At 49.1% G+C, this 24477-nt stretch overlaps 1 protein-coding gene across 3 annotated transcripts; it reads left to right on the top strand.

Annotated features, from left to right (window-relative positions):
* Positions 1 to 4886: 4886 nt before the first annotated feature.
* IFNGR2 (interferon gamma receptor 2) lies at positions 4887 to 24141 on the top strand. 3 transcript variants are annotated; one of them, XM_081799591.1, is made up of 4 exons: positions 4887 to 5128; positions 15067 to 15199; positions 20922 to 21124; positions 22163 to 24141. In XM_081799591.1, exons 1-4 carry the CDS (start codon positions 5044 to 5046, stop codon positions 22351 to 22353), a joined length of 612 nt encoding a protein of 203 aa, XP_081655717.1. In that variant the 5' UTR covers positions 4887 to 5043; the 3' UTR covers positions 22354 to 24141. The 3 variants fall into 3 exon arrangements, with proteins under 3 accessions (XP_081655717.1, XP_081655725.1, XP_030876205.2); XM_081799599.1 differs by lacking the exon at positions 22163 to 24141 and adding an exon at positions 21600 to 22099 and having other exon boundaries at positions 4889 to 5128; XM_031020345.2 differs by lacking the exon at positions 22163 to 24141 and adding an exon at positions 21604 to 22098 and having other exon boundaries at positions 4890 to 5128.
* The last annotated feature ends 336 nt before the right edge of the window (positions 24142 to 24477 follow it).

The raw sequence follows: 24477 nt of genomic DNA on the forward strand, positions 1-24477 counted from the left end.
TCTTTAAAAAGGTTAAAAGGGCCCATACAATTTCCTCCTCTCTCTGCCTAGTCTCTCCTCTCTGCCAAATTTCTAGATGCTACCCATCCCCTGCTTCACAGAGGAATGGAATGCATAATGTCGCCCTTTGTGATAGGTACTCTTGCAAGGGTCCCTCATAGAAGGAGGTGAAGAAGAAGAGAGTCTGTCTTTTTGTAATGAGGTTTTATGGGGCCCACAGGAAGGGGGGGACCGGAAATGCAAATTTGCAGGAAGATGCAAGATGACAGACACAGTGAGAAGACAGGCCCGGGGCACTGGAGCCCTGAGGTGAATTTGTCCGTGTATTTCTATGCCCATCCCTCTGCCCTTGCTGTTGGCTTTTCTCAGAACGGACTCCAAGTGACAAATCAAGGCTCCACTTAGCCATGCTCAGGGCCTACTTTGGGGGCTCAGATCTTGCTGCTCTGTTTGAATCTATGGAGGACACTCACCCCCCTCCCTGCCCTGTGGAGGCAACTGCCTCAACGGAGGTCAAGGTTGACCCAGGCTGGTATTGAACAGAAGAAGGTAGTGGTCAGGGAGGGCAACCAAGTGCTCAGGGAGGGGAAGTTCCAGCAAGAGATGGAGTTTTAGAATTTGGGGTGTGGGCAGGGGAAGAGGTGAGAGGTGAAGGAAGTAGGGCAGATAGCATCAGAAGAGGAGTGCGCTATCTTCCCTCAGAAAGTTCATCATCAAAGGATGGATGGATGGACTAGCGGGTCTTGTCAGGGAGTCACAGAAAGTAAGATCCAGCAGGCAAAGCCAGGCCTGGTGATGGGGAGACTGATATGGTGGGGTGAGAAGTTTGGGGTGAGATGCAAGGTGCTTTGTAGCTAGATGGGACTGGTCAAGAGCCTACCCCACCACCTGTTGGCTGTGCCTTTTGGGGGTATGATCAGCCAGCTTTGGGTCAGAGAAGCAGAAACACCATGTGGGCTGTGGGGTGTGTGTGTGATAGGAGTTTGACCCTGGGCAATCCCAGGGGCTGGCCACCCAGTGTGTCTGGGACTATTTTTCCTGTGTCTGGGGCTGGAGCCTACAGCTCTCAGGGCAGGTGGTGGGGAAGAGAAGGTTGGAGGGTGCAAGGACAAGCTGGAAACCAAAGCTGAGCTGGAACCACTGTCAGTCAGTCTCTCACCATCTCCAAGCCTCCAATTTGGATGACAGCACGGGTGTCCTGCAGGAAACTCTGGTGCCCTTTGTCATGGAGCTAAAACGCTCCTGGCCCAGGAGACAGGGAGGTGGTACAGAAGATCCAGCAGGAGCTGGGGGAGCCTCGGGCCTTCCTGTGGTCCCAACCATGCAGGATGTCAGCAGATAAGCCACAATGTTAGGAATTGCCGCAATGCCCCATGCCCTGCCCCAACCTCCTGAGAGTGAAGGAATATGGCTGCACTTTCTAAATCTTGTACAAAAATTCCTTCCTGTTAAGTACAAATGCCCATGCTAACTCGAAACTGCGCAGGAAGGGGAATTCTAGGAAATGCAGTTACAGCTTAGCTAAATTGACCCAGTACGAATCCACCACAGGGCAAGTTACTTAATTCTTTGGGCCTCAGTCTCCTCATCTGTGAAATGGGAGTTATAACCCCTTAACTGTGAGGACTGAGTGCTACAACACATGGAGCAGCCCCTCTGGCCCTCAACCAATATTGGCTACTTGCTGCCATCCTTCAGCTACCCTCCTGAGGGAGATGAGGGGAGCTCCTCCAGATTATTAGCGTAAGGAAAATGTTTCGAGAAGATTACCTGGTTAGAAGGTAGAAAATTAATGGAGAGGGAAGGAGGAATTTGGGTTTTGTAAGGCTGAAGTTTATATAATATTATTAATTATTATATAATTTATATTTACATGTTTATATTTTCTTTATATAATTATTTCTATATTAATATATTATTTATATCAATTATTATGTTATTACATAATATTATTAAAGAATACACAACTGGGGTGCCTGGGTGGCTCAGTGGGTTAAGCGTCTGCCTTCAGCTCAGATCATGATCTCAGGATCCTGGGATGGAGTCAGTGGGGAGTCTGCTTTTCCCTCTCCTTCTGTTCCTCTTCTCCCCACCTCCCCGCTCATGTTTTCTCTCTCTTTCTCTCAAATAAATAAAATCTTTAAAAAAAAATACACAACTAAGAATATAAAATAAGTACAAGTGTATATACTTACAATGAGAAAATAAATCACAAGTTACAATTTTTTAAAGTTGCCAAATACCACTAACATTGAAAAATTCAGAAAAGTAAAATACCTGTATTAATTAATTCTGACTCTCTAATACCCTTTTATGTACGTCTTTGTGTAATCTTTGCCTCTACATATGACGACAACCTTTTGTAATATGCGCCGTATCGAGAACAGAAAGTTAATTCAGTCTTTCTTCTAGAATGATTTATCTAAGTGTTCATTACTAACAGTTTAGAAGAGTTTCTTTTGGGGCGCCTGGGTGGCTCAGTTGTTAAGCGTCTGCCTTCGGCTCACGTCATGATCCCAGCTACGCAGGAGGCCTGCTTTTCCCTCTCCCACTCCCCCTGCTTATGTTCCCTCTCTCACTGTCTCTCTCTCTGTCAAAAGATAAATAAAATCTTTAAAAAAAAAAAAAAAAGAAGAAGAGTTTCTTTTGACCTGACCATTTGTTGCTGATACATAGTATCAAAACACTTCTCAAAAAAAAAAAAAAAAGCCACAGCCTCCCCAGCACCACCCTGGTGTCACAGAGGGGAGAGACAGAGGTCCTAACAATTGTGGCTAAAATCTCTTACTTTGCAGATTTCGGAGAAGCATGTGACCATGTGAACACGGTGAGGGCAGCCCCTTCCATGATAGCGGAAGAGGTTGTGCAAGGGGTGGGGGGCTGGGGTTAGGCTTTCGGTAGTTTCACAGTAAGTCTGCCTCCAAAAGGGAGAAGCTGCAGAAAGGAACCCACATACACGTTATATGCAATAACCGAGGAGTTGCATGCTGCCCTGGGGGCTATATATGGAACCAAAGGACAGCAGCGGATGCTTAGGCATTTTTCACAAGAAATGCAACAGGATTGGCTTCTTGTTCTGTTTAGGTGGAGGATCTCCATGAAGTCACAGTCATCTAGCGAGTACCTCAAAAGTAAAAGTCTTCCAGCCAGAAGGAACAGGAAAAGGAAAATGCCAAGCACCGAGAATTGGCCTTTCCACGGTGATCACGCCTGCTCGGCAGTTACTTGCTTTGGGAATATTGTGTGTTTAAGGTGCCAGCAGGGCATGCTCCTTTACTCTGCCACGGGCTGCTGTAAGGAAAACGTAAACCCTCTAAGTTTTAGCAGGGAAGAGCTCTGGAAGGAGATTGTCCAGGAAGAAACAGGGATGGGGGGGGTGTTACCATCTCCTTCCCCCCCACCCCCCCACCCCGCCCTCAAAAACCGTTGTCCCTGCCTCTGAGAACTCTACATGGGGAGAGATCACAAGTGCTCCCTGGCCTTGGCTGAGATGGATGCATGCCTGTCCTTCTCTTTAATATGATTTTTTTTTCTTGATTATGAAAGTAAAATATGCCCTATGGGGGGGGAGTATAAAAAAAGAAAACCGTTACCATTCATAATCCCACTACCTACTGTATGTATTTTGGCATGTTTCCTCCAATCATTTTCAATGCGCAAGGATTCTGACTTACATTCACTTTTTTCACTTAACATAGAAACATGTCTCTGTGTCTTGAAAAATTCACTCAAAGCATCATTTGGATAACAGCTAGATATTTCGTCACATATTTTTACAACAGTGACCAATTTCAAGAGTTCTACAGAAATAATCATAATCATAATAATGCAAGAAGTTGGGGGAGCCTGGCCCGCTCAGTCGGTACAGTGGGAGGACACTCTTGATCTTGCGGGTTGTAAGTTCTAGCCCCACATTGGGTGTAGAGATTACTTAAAATTTAAAAAAAAAAAAAGTAAGTAAGATAAAATGTAAGAAGTCCAAAAGTAAAGCCGTATGTTGCCAAATACTGTGCTGCCAAGTAGCCCTCCTAACTGGACCTTGATGACCCTATTCTTTAATTCCCTTCTTTGGCTCTTTCCTTCCATGCTCAGCTGGGTTTATGGCCCATCTTGGGAGAACCCAGAAGACCCAGATCCTGGCATCAAACTGGAGGCTCAGGCTGGGAGAGTAGGCCACCCCGGCCCCACCCCACCCCACCCCTCTCCCCCGGCTCCTGAGGTTACTTCCTCATTCACTTCCGTGCCCAGACCAGGGCCAGACCCACACGCCATCCTGAAATGGACGTTTCTCTCTTTCCCTCTGCGTTCGTTGCTCTGTGCCCACTGGTCCCCAAAGCCCCACACCTTTCTTCACCCAGGCCCTTTCTAACCACTGTACCCTTAAACCTGTTTTCAAAAAAGATTTGAAAGCTTAATGTGTACGTTAGAGGCTAAGGAAGCAAAGTTTAAACTAAGGGAAGAATCGTGTGACTCCACGCATCTGGGAGCAGCAGGACCAGAGCGGCTGATGCGGCGCGGGTGGGGGTGGAGCGGGCGCGGAGGTTCGTCGGCTCCGCAGGAGGCCCAGTCGGGCCTGGGGCTTCGGGGGTCTTCCCAGAAGGGTCGCAAGCCCCAGAAGGTGGGCGTCTGGCGGGGTTCCCGCTCTGCCCCTGATCTTTGCGGGTCCCAGGCAGCCCGCTCCGCGCTCGCGCTCGGGGAGGCCGGCCGCAGAGCCCGGGGTCTGGGCCGCTCCGGGCGCTCCAGGCAACGGGCCCCAAGGGTGGGGGCGTGACCGCGCGGGTCGGGGCGCCGGGAAAGTCCCGAGGCCTGTGGGGCGGGGTCGGGGCGCGGGCGCCGGGAGGGGCCGGCCTGGGCGCGGCGGCCGAGCCGGGCTGTCCCGCCGCCCCGTGCCGCGTCGCCGCCGCTCGGGAAGGGGCGGGCCCCGCGCGCCCTGCGCTCGCCATGGCCGCCCGGGCGGCGACGTGAGCCGCTCGGCGGACCCCGCGCCGGGGCCGGGCCGTCCCCAGAGCCGCCGCCGAGCCTCCGGCGCCAGAGCCCCGGGCCATGCGGCCGCCTCCGTCGCTCCTGTCGCTGCTGCTGCCGCTGCTGTTGCTGCTTGGCGGCCGCGCCGCCGCTGCGGCCCTGGCAGGTAAGCCCAGCCTGGGGAGACGTCGTCGCGGCGGGTTGCGACCCGAGGGGTGCCCCGCGCGGGCGAGGGGTGCGAAGAGCCCGCAGTGGAGGCGGGGGGGGCGGCTTGCGCGAAGCCTGACGTGGGTGTGGGGTGTGGGCTGGCCGACCGGGAATTCCGGGCAGTCCCTGGGCGGGGAGCCCGCGGGCACCCGAGCAGCCGCGGGACGGCGGTCGCTCCTCCCGGCGCCCGCGCCCCGGATCACCCCTCCGAGGCCCGAGACGCTGCCTCTGCCCCTGCGTGACTCGGGACACTCTGCGGCTCGTCTTCTCCCACCCCCGCGCCGCCGCTCCCTGCAGCCGAGCGCGGCCGAGGTCCGCGAATGTCTCCGCGTGAACAAAGGAAGAGCGACTGCAGGGCTCGGGAAAGGGCCGCCTCTGCCCGCCACACGTTCTTCATCCCGGCCTGGCTGACCGCAGCCCCTGCTTCCCCCGGGGCCTGAGTTAGAAGCGGGGCCCAGGCCTTCCTTCCCTGCAGCTGCGTGCGGCGGAGGTCAGCCACAGGCTGGAAAAGTGACTCTGACTGGGGCGGGGGTGCGTTTGCTAGTGAGTGTGAGAGTCCAGATGCTCCTTTTCCTAGGATCGGACAGATGGGGGGTGGGCAGCACTCAGGGCAGGACTCAGAAATGCCCGGACCCCCAGTCGTGTTGGTGTTGATGGCAGGGAGTCAACTGGAACCAGACTTTTAATCCCAGCTCAGCTCCATCCAGACAGTGCCTTCCCTGGGTCAGCCTCCTCCTTCCCTCTGACACTAACTGCCCATACTTATAAGCCAAATTTAAGAACTCCAAGAAAAGAAAAGAAGAAGGAAAAGAAAAAGGAAAGAAGACCTCAGTGAGGAAGTGTTTTGCTGGTTCTTTCTCAGGGACAGACTGTGGTAGGTTGGGGAGCTCTTAAATAGTCTCAAGAATTGAGAAGTTTTCACCCATGTGAAGCTCAGGGTGTGGTTTAGATTTGTTTCTTCTGCCAACATCACTTAGAAAGGTCCTTAAATTCCATAGCTCCTTGATAAGGGGAGCCTTGCAGATGAAGATGTGTGCTCCCGGCCAAATGGTTGTTTTCCTTTGAGACAGATGGATTTGAATCCTGACTTCACCTCTCCCCAGCTTCAGATCTTGAGCAATCTCTGTTCTGCCCTCCCTGGGCCTCCTTCAGTTGGGATCTGGGCTTTGGCAAAATGTTGGTAACTGCCTGAGCTGGGTGATGGCTTAGTGCTGGTTGGTTACTTTATATTAGTGCTACCCCTCACTGGGGGGGAGGGGGGGTCTATGCAGCATTTGGGACTTGTCTGCCATGAGTCCGACTGGGAGAGAAATATTTAGAAACTTTGCAATTTGACATTGCCCCAACAGCTGAGGCCATGCCCCTCTTTCTAGTAATTATCTTTTATTGTCTTTTACCGAAGTTTGGGTCAGTGTGATGCATGAGAAATAAACTGGTGTGGGGGCACCTGGGTGGCTCATTTGGTTAAGCATCAGACTCCTGATTCAGCTCAGGTCATGAGATCAAGCCCCATGTCAGCTCCCCTGGGCGTGGAGCCAGCTTAAGATTCTCTCTCTCTCTCCTCTCTCACCCTCGCCCTCTGTCGCTCCCCACCCCCCCCCAAAAAAAGAAGAAGAAAGATAGAAACTGGTCCTTCATCACAGATCCTTTGAAAAATAGCACCATGTTATACTAATCTCTTTTGTGACTACTTGAAATTTTTTTATAATAAACCATTAAAAAAAACTAACTGGGATATTTTTAAGAGAAACTATGTTAGTCAAAGCACAGAGTGGAACTATTAACAATGGTTACATGGTAAATGGGTAGTAGAAAAATTTCCACGCTTTTTCATAATTCACAATTGTCCTTCAGTAATTATGAGGTTGCTTTTATGGTTAGAAAAAAGATAAGTGTTGGAAGCAAATTTTTAAGAAGGAAAACTTCTAATATCTACCCCTTAGAGTTGTATGTTAAGGATAACATACATAAAATATTGGACCTGATCTAAATTGTAGTGTAGGGGAGGGAAACTTTTCCTTTCTTGCCTTCTAGGTTCTTCCACTGGTCTAATAATTAAGTTGACATGAGACAGAGTAACAGGAGAAAAACAGATTTAATTTTGTACCTATAGGAGCTTATAAAAATATAAGACTCGAAGAAGTGACCAAAGAAAGCAGCTTTCATACCTTTTAGATATAGAAACAATGATTTGCAGAGATTTAACCAAACAAGGGGATTTGAATTTGGGGTCTCAAATTAATGAAGAAGTAACAAAGTTTGTTTATACAGCCTTTTCAGCCTTGAATCTCCTATCTCTGAGTAAAGATGCCCTTTACCCTCCTGGTATAGGGAGGATACCTTCACAGGAGAGATTTATTTCCTGCTTTTAAGGGGATAAAGGAAAATCAGAGTGTCCTTCTTGCACCGACTGTTTTTTAAGTAACTTTAATTCCAAATAATTAATATGCAAAAAAAAAAAAATCAACATGCCAAAGTGACATATTTTGGGGTTGCATATTTTGCTCCCCTCAGTAGTAATGCTTTAAGCAGTGGCCATTTGCTTTAGATTAAAAATTAATCAACTCCACTAAAGTGCAGTAAATCAACTGTCTCTCTGACCATTTACCTGAATGTTGAAGAATTGAGGCTTCTCTTTGTATTTGTACCTGCTGCTTAGTTTTGCAGTAGATTGGAAAGGTACTTGTGCCTTAGAATTTTACTACCGTGATTTGCTAACTTGACCAATTAAAGCTTCTTCGAATGCGAAGAGAGACCACTGAGAAAGATAGTAAATGCCCAACAACCTGAAAACCATTGCAAATGTTAATGTGCATTAAGTAACTCTTTTCTTTTACGATTTATTTATTTTCGAGAGAGAGTGCAGGGGGAGGCGCAGAGGGAAAGAGAGAGAGAGAAGCAGACTCCCCGCTGAGCACGGAGCCTGACATAGGACTCAATCTCACAACCCTGAGATGGTGACCTGAGCCAAAATCAAGAGTTGGATGCATAACTGACTGAGCGACCCAGACACTCCTGCATTAAGTAACTCTTATTTGCCCATAATCTCAACAGTTAAAACTCCTAAGTAGCTGACATGTTTTGGGGCAAACTAAAAATGATAGTAATAGCATGTATTAGGCCACTCTTCTAGGTCAGACAAGGTTTTATAAACATTCTCTGTCTTTATTTTCTCCACCATTCTTTTCAAGTAGGTAATAGCCCCATCTACTCTCAAGGAAACAAAATTGTCCTTTATAGGAAGAGACAAATGGTCTAGGTAAATAAGCTGATGTTGAGGATTTACTGATCAGAGCAACTTCCTGGTTACGGCTGAGGATTCAGGGATTGTTTTTTGACTTCTCCTCACCTGCAAGGTCATTGATGTTCATCATAACGCCCCATCCATGGAGGGGTCTTTGGATGTCAAGATTAAATGATTAATTTTAATGTTAATTTATTTTAATGTACTTCATTATCTGTGTGTGATGTGTAGGGTTTTTTTAAAAGATTTTATTTGTTGTATTTGAGACAGAGCAAGGGAGCGAGCGAGAGAGAGAGAGAGAGAGAGAGAGCATGAGTAGGGATGGGTGAGGGGTAGAGGGAGAGGGAGAAGCAGACTCCCCACTGAGCAGGGAGCCCGACGCAGGGAGCCAAGGAGGGACTCAATCCCAGGACCCCAGGATCATGACCTGAGCCGAAGGCAGATGCTTAACCAACTGAGCCACCCAGGCGCCCCTCTGTGCGTGATGTATGTTAACCAAACTATCCTTTTGAGACGCAGGATAGCCTATTCTTAAGGTGAAGTCTCAAATGCCTGGAGTCCAGGGTGGATCAGAGGTCATGGGCAGGGCAGGAAGGGGGCACAGGAGGAGCTGTAGTCACGAGGGGCAGAGGACACTCCACACAGGTGATCCCTACATTATCTCTTCTTACCATTGATAGTTTATGAGGATTACCCCAAGGGCATGGAGAGGGGAGGGGAAGTGGAACTTTGTACCCCCTACTATTACTGTGAGCTTTTATCTTGTAGGAGCTGGGTGTCATTAAAGCCCTGGTGTCCCCCTCCAGGGACCATATTAGTGCCTGTTGTAACAAATCACCGCCAACTTAGTGCCTTAAAATAGCAAGAGAATTTATTATCTTACAGCTCTGGAGGTCAGAAGCCAGATGCTGGTTCCATTGGGCTAAAATCAAGGTGTCAATAAGGATACGTTCCTTTCTGGAGGTTCTAGGGGGAGATTCATTGACTTGCCTTCTCCAGCTTCCAGAGAAACACCGTTGTGATGACATGGGGTCCACCCAGCTATTTGAGGATAAGCTCCCTATTTTAAGGTCTTTTGATGAGGAACCTAAATTCTGTCTACAACCTCAGTTCCCCTTTGCCATGTAACCTAATATAATCACAGGACACAGACATCTTTGGGGGCCACTATTCTGCCTACATTGGAGTCAGACCATTGATACAGTGCCCAGCACAGGGCTCAGCACCCTGTTGCGGGTCCCTGAAGGCAGAGTCTGGGTGACTGGTTGTTGCTCACCACCTGTGCAAGCAGCCACATCATGAGGAATCAGGACACCCTGAAACAGTCACGTCTTAGAAATTTACTCAGACAGCAGTGTCTAATTTGCCTTTCATTTGTGCTCTTGCATTTGCCCCTCACTACAAGTCCGGGAGAGATGGCATTGTTCCACGAGTCAGGAGGAAACTGAGGCTCAGCTGGGTTGTTGGCAGGGTCTGTGGCTGTAGGTCGCAGGATCAGCCTTCCAGCCTATGCCCTTTGTCCATAAGTTTGGTTCTCTTCCCACTGAGCCTTTATGGACACCTTTGACAGCAGGCACTATGACCCTAAGAATGCTGACTCTTTGGAGCCAAACAGATAAGTCACAGCCCAGCGTTGTCCACCCACTCCCTGACGCAGCAGAGACCAGACAAAAGGGAGGAACTTAAGCATAAAGCAAGGAAGGAAAAGGGGAACCTAAGCTCTGCCTGGTTTTCCAGTGGATGAATGCACCGCTGAGGACAAGAAGTTGGTTATGTAATCTCTGAAGGCGAGCACGCTGCTGGGCTTCAGGCCAGTCATTCCCCAGATCCTGAGTGCCTGCTATTCCATGCAGGGGGGGGAGGGGAGGGGTAAAACGATCCCCAAATCCAACAACACCCAGTCTTCCTGGAGCTCCCCACTCTCGTGTTCAGGGAGACTGTGGATAAACTGCTGGCAATGAGGAGAGGCACGGATCACAAGGTGCTTGCCCTGTCCTCAGCCCCGAGCATGAAACTAACTCATTCTGTCCTCATAACAACACCATGAAGTCTGTACTGTACCCATTTTACAGATGAGACAGCTGGGGCACAAAGAAGTTAAACAACTTGCCCAAGGCCCTAAGGTGCGTGCATATTTAAACTCAGGCAGTCTAGTTCTGGAATCCATGCTCCTAAGCACCGTGGTGTAAACAAAGGACCCAGGTGGTGAACAAGCACCATGCAGACGAGTCAGGCAGGGACAGGGAACCCCGCACCCTGGGCATTTTACACAGGAAACCACTCTAGTAAGAGCAGAGACCTGAGGGAGGAGGGGAGAGAGCTGTGGCATAGCTGGAAAGAAGGTTCCAGAGAAGGAGCGGCAAGGGCAGGCTCTGAGTTTCCCAGGAACAAGGAGGGCCCCGTGGGGGCCATGGTGCAGGGGCGAGGCAGTTCAAGGACAGGCCTTCTGAGAGATGCAGAGGGCAGTGTGATGAGGCAGTTGCTAATGAGTGGGCAGTCTTTGGTGCTTCATTGTGAAACCCTCAGTTGTAAGACTGTTATTGTCTCTGAATGTGGTAAGACGGGATTCCAGGAAAGTCAAATGTCAGAGTAAAACTGTGGATCAGCTCCCCACACCTCGGGAAAACGGAAGCTGAAGAAAGTAGAGGGCTCATCTGGAGACTCCACGTTTACGGGGAAGCCTTTCTTCTGGGCCACCTGTCAGTTGGGGTGGAAGTCCACTCTTCTTGGTCGGCCCGTTGGTGCTTCCTTCCTTAGCTGAATGTCTGGATCTGGGAGATGGGGGTACCAGGAGACGGCTCCTCCCCAGAGACGGGATGGTGAAGGGCACTGTGGCAGGCAAAGTAACGGTCCCCAAAGAGGTCCACATCCTAAGCCACAGAGCCTGTGGCTGTGTGACCTCACGTGGCAAATGGGACCTTGCAGGTGTGACCAGGGATCCTGAGATGGTGAGATGACCCTGGATGGTAGGGCTCCGTGGGCCCAGTGTCATCATAAGGGTCCTCGAAGAGGGAGGCAGGAGAGTCAGACCAGAGTGGTGACATCATGAGAAGGAATCGGCCCTGTCTCTTCAATAAATGGTGCTGGGGAAACTGGATAGCACCATGCAGAAGAATGGAACCGGACCGCTTTCTTACACCACACACAAAGATAAACTCAAAATGGATGAAAGATGTGAGAGAGGAAACCATCAAAATCCTAGAGGAGAACACAGGCAGCAACCTCTTCGAACTTGGCCTCAGCAACCGCTTGCTAGACAGGTCTTCAAAGGCAAGGGAAACAAAAGCAAAAATGAACTATTGGGACCCCATCAAGATAAAAAGTTTCTGCATAGCAAAGGAAACAGTCGACAAAACCAACAGGCAGCCTCCGGAATGGGAGAAGATATTTGCAGATGACATAGCTGATAAAGGGTTAGTATCCAAAATCTATAAAGAACTTACCAAACTCAACACCCAAAAAACCAAATAATCCAGTTAAGAAATGGGCAGAAGACATGAATAGACATTTTTCCAAAGAAGATGTACAGATGGCCAACAGACACATGAAAAGATGCTCAACATCACTCATCATCAGGGAAATGCAAATCAAAACCACAATGAGATACCACCTCACACCTGTCAGAATGGCTAAAATTAACAACACGGGAAACGACCGGTGTTGGCGAGGATGCAGAGAAAGGGAAACCCTCTTACACTGTTGGTGGGAATGCAAACTGGTGCAGCCACTCTGGGAAACAGTGTAGAGGTTCCTCAAAAATTAAAAATAGAGGGCACCTGAGTGGCTCAGTCAGTTGAGCATCCAGCTCTTGATTTTGGCTCAGGTCATGATCTCAGGGTCGTGAAATTGAGCCCCACGGGCGCCTGGGTGGCTCAGATGGTTAAGCGTCTGCCTTCGGCTCAGGTCACGATCCCAGGGTCCTGGGATCGAGTCCCGCATCGGGCTCTCTGCTCCTTGGGAGCCTGCTTCTCCCTCTGCTTCTCTCTCTCTCTGTCTCTCATGAATAAATAAATAAAATCTTTTAAAAAAAAAAGAAATTGAGCCCCACATTGGGCTCCGTGCTCTGCACAGAGTCTGCTTGGGATTCTCTCTCTCCCTGTCCCTCTTGTCTCTCCCTCTGCTCTCTCTCTCTCCCTCCCTCTCTCTCTCAAATAAATAAAATCTTTTTTAAAAAGTTAAAACTAGAACTGCCCTATGATCCAGCAATTGCACTACTAGGTATTTACCCAAAGGATACAAAAATACAGATTCTTAGGGGCACATGCACCCCAGTGTTTATAGCAGCACTATCAACAATAACCAAACTATACAAAGAGCCCAAAGGGCCATCGACTGATGAATGGATAAAGAAGATGTGGTATAGCCATACAGTGGAATATTACTCAGCCATCCAAAAGAATGAAATCTTGCCATTTGCAACAATGTGGATCTAGTTGGAGTGTGTTATGCTAAGTGAAATAAATCGGAGAAAGACAAATACCATATGATTTCACTCGTGTGGAATTTAAGAAACAAAACAGATGAACAGAGGGGAAGAAAAAAGAGAGAGAGAGAGAAACCAAACCATTAGAGACTCTTAACAATGGAGAACAAACTGAGGGTTGATGGAGGGAGGTGGGTGGGGGATGGGTTGATGGGCATTAAGGAGGGCACTTGTTGTGATGAGCACCGAGTGTTATACGTAAGTGATGAATCACTGAAGTCTACTCCTGAAACCAATATTGCACTGTATGTTAACTAACTAGAATTTAAATAAAAATTTAAAAAGGGGTACCTGGTTGGCTCAGTCGGTTAAGTGTCTGACTCTTGATTTCAGCTCAGGTCGTGATCTCGGGGGTCGTGGGATCAAACCCATGTCAGGCTCCGTGCTCAGTGCAGAGTCTGCTTGGGTTTCTCTCTCCTCTCCCTGTGCCCCTCCTGCTTGTGCTCTCTCTCTATAAAATAAATGAATAAATCTTCAAAAAAATTGTTTTAAGAAAAATAAATAAATGGGTAGTCACTTAAAAAAAAGACAGAGAGAGAGAAGGAATCAGCCCGTTGTTGCTGGGGGAAGGAGTCAGAGCCAAAGAATGTGGGCTGCTTCTAGAAGCTGCCTGAGGCAAGGAGCCATTTCTCCCCCAGAGCTTCCAGGAGGAACCCAGCCCCGCCAACACCCTGACGTTAGCCCAGTGAGACCAGTTTCAAACTTCTGATCTCCAGAACTGTAAGCGATCAAGCTGGGTTGTTTTAAGACACTAAATCGGCGCTACTTCATCTCAGCATCCATAGGAAACTGATAGGAAAGTAAAAGGAGGTTTCTGAGACTCTGACGAGTGCCCGGCCCTAAGGAAGCCCTCCCCTGGGGGGTGGGGGGTGCTGCATCTTGCTCCCAGCAGCAGGCCTCCAGTCAGCTGCGCTCTCGATCCGCCGGGGCCGCACAGCAGCCGCAGTGGGCCAGATGGGCCTGCCCAGCAGAACAGCCTCCCTCCAGACGGCCCCAGCCTGCCTGCCTTTGGCCCTGGTGTGAACTGGCAGAAGTGTTGGTTAGCCGGTTGAATAAGGAACTGGAACGAAGGTCCTCCTGAGCTCAGAGCTGTGGAGACAGTGGGCCTTCTGGAAGTAAACAAGTGGCCACAGACTCTTGGTAACGCACCTTTCAGAAGAAGAGCTGGCCACCATTCCCGGAGATTGGATGTGCTTACCGAAAACATATGGTTTGAATTTCCTGCTCTGAATTCTGGAACAGCATGTTCCAGAACCTTTCTTTCCACCTCCTGGGCATTTTCTCATTCCTCTTTCAATCTCAGAGAGAGGCCCATCGTGATCGTGTTTTCTTGCAAGAGAAGAGGCTCCTGCGCTTGTGGTCCCCAGCCCTGTCCTGTGAAGTGCCTGCTTGGGTTGTGCCTCCCAGGTCACCCCAGGACGGGGCTCTGACCTTGGTGGTGGATCCCCAGGGGCGGGTGTGATTTGGCTGTTCGTGGATTTCCTGGTCTGGGGGGTGGGCCTGGGGATCTGCATTTTAAGCGGGACCTTGGTGATTCTGATACTGGGGGTCCTTGGGAAACACTGCAACTCTTTACGAAGCCCAAAGGACGTGTCTCACCCTCCACGTGCCTTTGGGCTTTGCACACCTGGTGTGGGGCATGGGCGTGTGAGTGTGTGCGAGTGTGTGCACATGTGTGTGGAGGTTTACCAGGCCCTCCCTTGGTACCAGTGCATGTCTGGGGTGAATGCCTGTCCCGTGGCCACCAATTCAATGTTCACTTAGGGACTGTATGGTTATTTAGCCCTTATTCCTGAAGAAGACAGTGGGGCGCAGACTGTCAAGTTAACCTGCCCAGCCGCACCTGCTTATTAGAGATAGAACACGAATTCTAGTCGAGCCGGACTCTGGCACCCGGGCCCCGTTCAGAAGAACTGGAATCTGCAGGCCCCAAGCCTCTCTTTCCTTCCATGGACGGTGTAGCTGGTGCCATATTTAGTGAAAGGTGGGGGTGAGGGGACATGCCTGGAGACCCTGGTAATAACCATTCCTGTACTTTGACAAAAACGGAGTTGTGTGAATGGTTTGATGACGTGCATTTGAATATTGTTGTAATCAGATTTTCTCTTTCAACCCTCCCCCGTTTCTCTCTCACCTCCGCCCCCTACTCTCACTCCCTGACCCTTTCAAGACTCTCGCGCCCAGCTGCCAGCTCCTCGAAACCCGAAGGTTCACCTGTACAATGCCGAGCAGGTTCTGAGTTGGGAGCCGGGGTCGCTGAGCAATGATACAAGACCGGTGGTCTACCAGGTGCAGTTCAAATAGTAAGCTGGATCTTTCTGTTGGCATCCTTACGGGGAGTGGCGCGGGGGGGCTGGGGGCCAGCCGCTCGGGCTTGCCTCTTGGCAGGATTGAGGGCAAATCCACTGGAAGCAGATATTTCTCTGGTACTTTTAAAATCTCGGAGGACAGGGCGCCTGGGTGGCTCAGTCGGTTAAGCGACTGCCTTCGGCTCAGGTCATGATCCCGGAGTTCCGGGATTGAGTCCCGCATGGGGCTCCCTGCTCAGCGGGGAGTCTGTTTCTCCCTCTGACCCTCCCCCCTCTCGTGCTCTCTCTTTCTCATTCTCTCTCTCAAATAAATAAATAAAATCTTTAAAAAAAAAAAAATCTCGGAGGACAGAGATTTCACCACCTCCCACTCACGCGAAGGCTTAGACAGTATTGGTATCAGAGACTCGGCTGCCTCCCCACAGGGCTTCTTAGTTGGGCGGGGAGACTGTTCTCACTGGTTTCAGGAGAGGTGTGTAGAAGAGGGCTTCCTGTCTAGAAAGGGCAGGAGGCACCTTGTAGCCTTCATCTTCTTCAAGTTTGAAAATCTGGTTATTGAACTTTACGGGCCAGATTTGGCCTACTACGGAAAGTATTCACTTCATTACTACTAATTCTCGATTTCTAAAAGGGGTTTTCCATTTCACACATTCTTCTGGCCCCTCATTCTCTCGCTCACCCGCTTTCACAGTTTATCATCGCTCGGTGTGCAACAGAAACGCGTAAGGGAAAAAGAAAGGCAGAATCGAAGTCCTCCGTTGTTACGTGTTTACCTCGTTACATAGGTTAAGAGAAGACTAAGTTAAAATTATTGGCCGAGTCATTTTATATTACCAGTTACACAAAATTTAAGGAAATGGTAATGCTCAGTGCTTGGGAGAGTGTGGTTGATGGAGATCGTGCTGGGTGAGGACGCGTTCGCACAGCCCTCCAGCAGAGTCATCCACCATAGAGCTAGAGACACAGAAATGTCCACGTCACTTTCCCCCTACGCAGGTAATACAAGCCCCCATCAGAAAAAGAAAAAAAATGGGGTCCCCGGGTGGTTCGGTCAGTTAAGCGTCCGACTCTTGGTTTCAGCTCAGGTCATGATCTCCCAGTTGAGGGATGGAACCCTGAGTCGGGCTCTGTGCTCAGTGCGTAATCTGCTTCAGATTCTCTCTCCCTCTCCCAAAACTCTCGCTCTCTCAAATAAATAAATAAAATCTTAAAAAAAAAAAAAAAGGAAAGGAAAAAAAGCCACTGGTATTCGTGAAGATAGACATTGAAGTATAAATTCATGTCCATCCGCAGAAAAATGCCAAATTGTGTCATGTTAACTAGTAGTTGAACATTAGGCAACTATTAAAAAGGATAATCTGGTAGTGGTTGCAACTGTGTAAAATTTGGACCATATCTGTGGTCAAGAACAGGGAAGGAACCTGGAAAAATTACGGGCACTTCATTTGTAAGAGGAGTGCGTCTCCAGCTGACTTCTTTTTCACCTTTGAATGTCCATTGTAACAACATTTGCTTAATAAAAATCGATTCTAAACCAGGGTTTAGGGGTCATCTCTGAATTACATTTAGCTGTTCCTCAAATAAGTGCCAATAATCTATAGTAAGCAGACCAGTCCACGAGGACCAGCTATATAATTTGTGGGGCCCAGCACAAAATGAAAATGGTGCAAGGCCCCCTGTCCAGAATTACTGAGAACTTCAAGATGGCGACAGCCGAGCATCAAACTGAGTGCCTCCTCAGAGTGGGGCTTTGTGCCCCTCCATGGGTCACGAGCCCGAGAAGCTGGCCCTCCTCAGCATTCAGTAAACATGATGTCGTAGAACTAAACAAGATTTCGGTGACAGGAAGTCACAGCTGATATCCTGACTCGCATCCCTTAGCCTTGAAGGGGGAAGTACATCTCTGGGTCGACAGAGTTCAAGAGATAGTAGAAATATTCCTTGAAGCCTTTGACAGTTTCCTTTCCCAGACTAACATGTTTACTTCGTTTCCCTTTTGGAAAGCATTTTGCAGATGTTTTTTCAGGATAGAGGTTGGTTTTGGTAAAAGAAACAAAGAATGGGGTGAATGTGAACGTCCTTCTTTGGAAAAGTTGAGGGGTAATGAGAAACTGAAACCAGGGCTGGTCTTGTTTTCTTTTCCAATCGCAGATTTGATGAGAGGAGGGCCTTTGCTCTTGTTTTGTTTTTAGAGACTTTTACATGTTTGGGACATTTTAGCGACATGAAATAATTTCATTTTGAGACTTGTGGGACTTAGAACTTTTCCATCCTGTTTCTCTACAGTAAAGCGTTACTGTAATTAGAAATGAAGGTGCCTGTTTTCTGACAGTACAGTAGCCAAAGCCAAAATTACACTGAGCACTGTGGGAAAATGTCAAGTTTAAATCAGGGGTTGCAGAGAGTGTGGCCTTCAGGCTGTGTTTGACCCCGAGTGTTTAATTTTTTTTTTTCACTTAGTGCCAACATTAAAAAATCTGGAGATTTCACTTTGAGAAAACTTGACCTGACCAGCCCAGTCTTCTGAAAACGTTTTTTTATTTCATTTTATTTTTCTGATTTTAACAGCAACACGTGTTCTTTACAAAAAGGCTAGAACACCCAGAAAAGTAGAAAGAATAAAATTTAAACAACCTAGTGCTCTACAGCCCAAGAATAATCCCTATTCTCCTTCTGGCGTATTTCTCTCTAGACTTTTTTCTAAATGCATGCACTTGGTTTGAAAATGTGCCAGGGTATGCGTAAAAATGAAACAAAACTGGGGTTACGCTTTTGGGTGCTGCTTCCTTTTTTTTTTTTTTCCAACCAAACATAATTAAGTGTATGAGCACTTTTCCTCCTAATGGTCTCTGTGTAAACATTTTTACTGCTCATTTTATTAGATGATGCATCACACATGATGTATGTAACGCTTCCCCACTTGCGGGTGTAGACGGTCACCAGCTTGGGTCCTCGTACATAAATCATCTGATTGTTTTCTTCATTTGTAGCAGAGGGATTGCTGGGTCAGAGGGGACACTTGCCATTTTTGGAAGTGATCTAACAGAGGCCGAACAGTGAAGTCCATAGTCGCCCAGGTGTGGAACCTGGCACCATTTACATGGTGCTTCCTGGGCACCAGGTCCTGGCTCAGGCACTTTCCTAATGTCGGCTGGTGCAAACTTCATGATCCCTCGGGGAGGCAAATACCATAATTTATCCCCATTTTATAGATAAGGGACTAAGGAACAGAGAGGCAGGTAATGGGGATTTGAACCCAGGTCATCTGGCTCCAGAGTCCATGTGTTCAACCACCATGCTGTGCTTCCTCTCATGATGAGGGCTGCTTTCAAACTGAAATTCAGGGTCAGAGGCAGTCCATGATGGATACATGGTGAGGGGGAGCCCGCTGGACTGTCGGGGTGAGACTCGGCCACGCCCGGGCCACGACAGGAGGCCAAGTCTGGCGGTGGGCGGGGCCCTGCTCGAGGCCGGGGTCACTGAAGTGCGGCCAACATCATCCCCTTATTTACCCCCTTTGCGAAGAGAGGGGGAGGCGGCCTCCAGAACGCAGCTTCCTTTTCCGCACTGCCCCCTGAAACTGCTGTCATGGGTCAGCTGTCACTTAAATTGGGAGGGTTTGTCCCCCCTTAGGCCCCTTTGTGGAGAAACATTGTTCAAAAGCAGTTCTGAGACAGGGCCAAGGGTGGAGGAGAGGGGAGGATGGGGAACAGGAGTAGTCCATTCCCTGGTAAGTCGGGAAATGAGCCTTTGAAATGTGGGGAGCCTTTTGCCCAAGTTCAACAGCTGGGATCTGCAGGGGAGAAGGTTAGAGTATCTCTAAGTATCTGTATAACTTTTTAAAGTTCGCTTACCCCTTCTGAAGCACACCCCTAATCTAAGATGGGGCTGCATGTGCTTGGGGATCCCCCTCCCCAGTAGGGTCTGGCCCCTGGGGCTTGGTGGTAATGTGAGTATGGCAGCATCTTCCACGGAAGCCACGGCCACGCATCTTGAAGTGGCCTTCATCTTGCCACTGGCCACTTTGACAGAGGAGTCTCCAGTCAGGGTCAAAGGCACCCTTAGAAGTGTGGTGTGTGAGAGCTGGTGGCAGGGATCCCCAGCCTCGTCTCTTCTGTCTCCCCAGCCTTGCTTTCTAGGCCAGAGCTGCTGTGGGGCGCATAGCCTGTCTCTACAGAGCACACAGCCTACTGCCCCCCATTGAGGTCCCTAGCAGCCACCTCTCTGGTTTTTCTCAAGTCTGTCACCCTAAGCACAGAGATTAAAGCTGGAGAGTAGAGTCCCATGTGGGCGTGTGGCATTGGGACTCTGGGGAATGCATTGTCATTTACAAGAATATGTGGCCTCGTATTTAACAGGGTTTTCTTTTTTTTTTTTTTTAAGATTTTATTTATTTATTTGACAGAGAGAGAGAGAGGGAACACAAGCAGGGGGAGTGGGAGAGGGAGAAGCAGGCTTCCTGCGGAGCAGGGAGCCCGATGCAGGGCTCGATCCCAGGACCCTGGGACCATGACCTGAGCCGAAGGCAGACGCTTAACGACTGAGCCACCCAGGCGCCCCTTAGCAGGGTTTTCATACGGGTGATGCAAACTTTAAATGGGCAGCTGTGGGATAAAACAAACTCCACACCAGCAGGAAGCATGAGTGGGGTTTGTATGAACACGGTATCTTTCCTAAGACATTGGCTACAGAGGCTGAGTTTGAAGAATCAAAATCAGTTGCAGGACTGAATGGGAAAAGTCTGATAAGAGACTTGCATCCAGAGTATATAAAGAACTCTTACAACTCAACAATTAAAAGACAACCCAATTAAAATACAGAGAAAGGGTTTGAGTAGACAGTTCTGCAAAGAAAATATACAAATGGCCAATAAATACATAAAAAGATGCCCAACATCAATATTCATCAAAGAAATGCGAATTTAAGATCCACCACAGCACCACCACTAGGATGGCCGTAATAAAAAAATAAAAATTAAAAAAAGGCATAATGACAAGTGTTGGTGAGGATGTGGAGAAATTGGAACCCTCATACATTGCAGCTGGGAGTGTAAAATGGTGCAGCCACTTTGGAAGACAGTTTAAAATAAGAGTTAGACCCATCAGTTCCACTCCTAGGCGTTCACCCCAGAGAATTGAGAAGTTATGTCCACAAAGAAATTTGCACGTGAATATTTCTTAGCGTTACACACAACAGCGAAAAAGTGGGAACAGCCACCACGTCCAGAAACAGGTGAACAGAGAAACGGTATGTACTCTAAGTGTATGCGGGGATCGTGTTCGGCCCTCAGAAGGGATGACGTATTGATGCTACGGTATGACGCATCACGCCTGAAAACACGCCCGGTGGAAAGAGCCAATCAGAAAAGACCATGCCGTTTATGAGCCCGTTTGTACGAAATGTCCGGGAGAGGCAAATCCGTAGAAACTGAAAGTAGACAATTAATGGTCGCCCAGGGCTTAGGGGGTTGGGGCACAGTGGGGAGTGAGTGCTAATAGGTACGGGGTTTCTTTGGGGGACTGATAAAAACACCCTAAAATTGATCATGGTGATGGCGGCACAGCCCTTCGAATCTGTACACTTTAACTGGGGTGGATTCTTTGCTCTGCGAGTTGTATCTCAGGAAAGCTGCTTATTAAAAAATCGGCTCTGGGGAAACCGCTGGATGTGGCAGAAGAGAGAAGTCCGTGAAGTGAAAGCCTTTTTTCCTTTGCAGCCCCTCTGACAGTAGGTGGTACGACACCAGGGACATAGGCGTGGACTGTATGAACGTCACCACGACGGAGTGTAACTTCACTCCAACCAGCCTGTCAAATGGTTTCCCACCATATTTCAACGTCTCTTTACGTGTCCGAGCTAAGTTGGAGGACCTGGTTTCCCCATGGCTATCTGTGCCTTGGTTCCTGTACTACTGGAATGGTAAGAGAACTTGGCTGTAAAACTTCTTGATCATTTAGGCTTTCTTCACTTTACTCCTCACTGAGAAGTATGGATTCCATGCACCCCAGTCCTGTCTCTGACTCCGCATAGCCAGCAAACAGGTGGGTATGACGGTCAAACCCCAGGACCGAGCATGGAGGCTGGTGCTGGAGGAGTGTGATTTGCTAGACCAGGGGCTGGCAAACCACAGCCCGTGGGCCACATCCAGCCCACCAGCCTGTTGTTGTAAATAAAGTTTTAGCAGAACACAATTTCACCGTCTTTTAATAACGTATGGTCTATGGATGCTTTCAGGCCACAGCAATAGAGTTGAACGGTTGCAACAGGGATTGTCTGGCCCGCGAAGCCTAATTTACCAAAAAAGCTTGCTGACCTCTGGGCTGGATGGGACACTAGCATACTGGCTTCAGTGATCCCCCTCATCTCTTCTGACACAACTTCCTTTATGTTCAAGAAAGACTTTCATTCATCCTTGACCAGTGCCTGGCACAGAGCGGATATGCCGTAAAGCTTGGTTGAATGAGCAGATGTGCTCCCGGAAATCGGAAGAGGGCGTAAGAATCGACAGATACTAGTTTGTACATTTGCTCCTTCCATGATTCATGTCTCACATGGTCAGCTGGGTCCCAGGTTTCTTCAGTGTTTATGGTTTAGGCAAACAAAGTATGGGATCCTGACTCAAACAGAAATAGAGGTAGAAGAAAGCTGAGGAAGTTTGGTCACTGTGTAGCTATTTGATGATCTAGTAAGCGATTATTGTTAGTTTATCTTAGGTATTATCATGGTATTTTATGTTTTTAAAAGCGGGGATCCTATCCTTTAGAGACACGTACTGGAGTTTTTACATGAGATGATGTGATGTTTGGGGTTTGTTCAAAATAATCCAGAGAGTGGGAGGACTGAGGGAAAGGGGGATGAGAGGAACAAAATTGGCCATGACCTGACGGTGGGTACAAGCTGGGTGACAAGGACGTGAGTTGTTGTCTTGATCTGACCTCTCCTTCCTACGTGTTTGAGGTTGTCTGCAACAGGAAGCTAGGAAGAAAAATCAACAGTGTGTGCCAGGTGATGCAGGGATGGAAAGAGAAGACAGCACAGTCCCCTCGAGCTGGGCATTTACTGCGGACAAGTCACCTGTCCTTGCGCAGAGAACCAGCACACATCTGAGCTATGAAATGCCACCTAGGTGGGAACTAGCTAAGAAATAAAGAGAAAGTAATGGTGGTCCCCGGGCCTGGCCCGGGAGAAGAGGAATGGGAATGGAAGCAGGGCCTGTTGTGGAAGTCGTCGGTCCGGTGCCGGGCATCGGCGGCCCCCCGTCCTCCAGGCTTGAGCCAGGCAGCAGCGTTCCCAGGTGGTCCCCGGCTCACTTGTAAAGTCAGGCGTCCTCAGACCCCATCACTGTGTCCAACACTTGTGCAGTTGGGGTGCGTAACCAACACGAGGACGCTTCACTGAGCGTGTGCGGGGCGAGGAGGAGATGGCTGCAGGGGGCAGGCCAGGGCGTCACGTCGACCTAGGTTCAAATCCCAGCTCTGCCCCTTACTGGCTAGGACTCTGGGCCACTGCGATCACCTCTAGGCTTCTGTTTCTCCCTGTGGGAAACGAAGATGACCTTCTTGTTGCCTGGTGTACAATAAGAGCTTAGTCCGTGGAAGCTGCTATCAAGTCATCTACGGATAATTGAAACTCCCCTCAATGTGTTGAGAGAAGGCAGATTGTTTCCCCCTCGAGACACAGGCTCATTCCCCCTCAAAAAGTGCTTCATTGATCGAAAAGGGCTAAGAGCTGCAAGCATTTATTCACACTGTACATGAGACCCAAGAAACCCATATCATAACCTCTTGGCACCTGTCACTTGGTGTCAGATCCTGGATCCAGAACTCTCAGAAGGGCAGGTCTCTCTGCACAGACCTTCCAGGGACAAAGTGACTGGTCACAGCTGACACCCTAGCTTCCAGGCCCACTCCCATGTGTAACTCACAGAAAAGTCTAGAGGACATGTCCTACAGAGGCGAGAGGCCTGAGGCAGGCGGCCGGGCCCTGCTGGTCAGCATCTGCGAGCAGGGTTCACAAAAGCTTCTGGCCACTTGCAGCTAATCCGCTAACGTGGCTCCGGCTGGTGGGGGGCCAGGCCGGCCCGGTCTCTGTCTAGACCTAGTTCCTCCACCACAACCCATGAGACCGGAGGGCATGGCCGCAAACCCTGCAGGGACCAGTTCCTTTCTCACAGAGTAGGGTGGCCCAACCAGATGCCAGAGCCTGGCCCAGCCGGGGGGAGCCCGGGCGAGAGCGCGGAAGGCATGAACAGTCACGAACACAACTGTTCACAGTGATCCGATCGCCTGCACGTGCAAACGGTGCATGAATGGGCCTCTCAGAACTCGTGGGATCCGAGCTATATTCAGTCTGAAGTGCTTGTTTGATACACGCTGGAACCCTTCCTTAACGCACTTCATGACTCACAGTCCTTGGTTGTCCCGTGAACTCTATGAAAAGCTTCAACAAGCAGACTTCCGATGGCAACATCTCTCTGGTACTATTTTTAAACATAGTCTGACAATAAGCTGGGAGACACGGATTTAAAGGTTGACAAATACCACTTTTGTTCATTTATAAAGAAATTATAAGAATGTATATTAAAAATAAATCTACAGAGGAGATACGTGGTAGGTAAGGGTAACAAAATCCTGTCCCCTTCTGCATGAAACTCTGATCTTTGGTTAACCTGGCCGTTTCTCTGGAAGCCTGGTCAAGGTGGCTGTCAGCTATGTTCCTAGGCAGCGTCACTTATGGCAAAATGAGCCCTGACTGATAACCTGCACCTCCCTTGGGGCCATCTTAAATACCTGTTAGGGAGCCATGTCTTTGCTGAGCGCAGCAGTTGTCGTAACTACGTGTCCCTCACGGGGGCTCTAGAAACTCTTCCTGTTGGCGTAAGAGATACTGGCTCTTGGGGCTTTTAAGCCTGGGAGGCTCCTGTACGGGCCTGTTGTGGGTCTCACTCTGCCTGGAAGCTGTGTCCTGGGGTGTGGGTGCGGGGGCGGGCGGACAGACTGGCTCTGGGCCACCACGGGAACGCCTGCCACCGAAGATGAGAAGCCCCTGGTGCCGCACCGTGGTCCCGCTGGTCTTCCTGCCCCCATGGCCTTCCACATGAAGCTTGTGCCCAGAGCAGTCTCTGGGAGTGTTGTGTGCCTGAATGCGACCTCATTGTATTTGTGAGTGTGTGTGTGTGTGTGTGTGTGTGTACACACTATATATGTAAAATTATGTGTGAGAGGAAAAAACAAGATGACATCAGAGAGGGAGACAAACCATAAGAGACTCAA

The sequence above is a fragment of the Leptonychotes weddellii genome, chromosome 1 (assembly GCF_054177405.1).
Source record: "Leptonychotes weddellii isolate Sample4059 chromosome 1, ASM5417740v2, whole genome shotgun sequence".
In the NCBI taxonomy this organism is placed as follows: domain Eukaryota; kingdom Metazoa; phylum Chordata; class Mammalia; order Carnivora; family Phocidae; genus Leptonychotes; species Leptonychotes weddellii.

Coding starts and splice junctions, on each gene's coding strand:
- IFNGR2 (XM_081799591.1), top strand. CDS start 5,044: ATGCGGCCGCCTCCGTCGCTCCTGTCGCTGCTGCTGCCGCTGCTGTTG. Junction 15,200..20,921: donor TACCAGGTGCAGTTCAAATA/GTAAGCTGGATC, acceptor TTTCCTTTGCAG/CCCCTCTGACAGTAGGTGGT. Junction 21,125..22,162: donor GTTCCTGTACTACTGGAATG/GTAAGAGAACTT, acceptor TACGTGTTTGAG/GTTGTCTGCAACAGGAAGCT.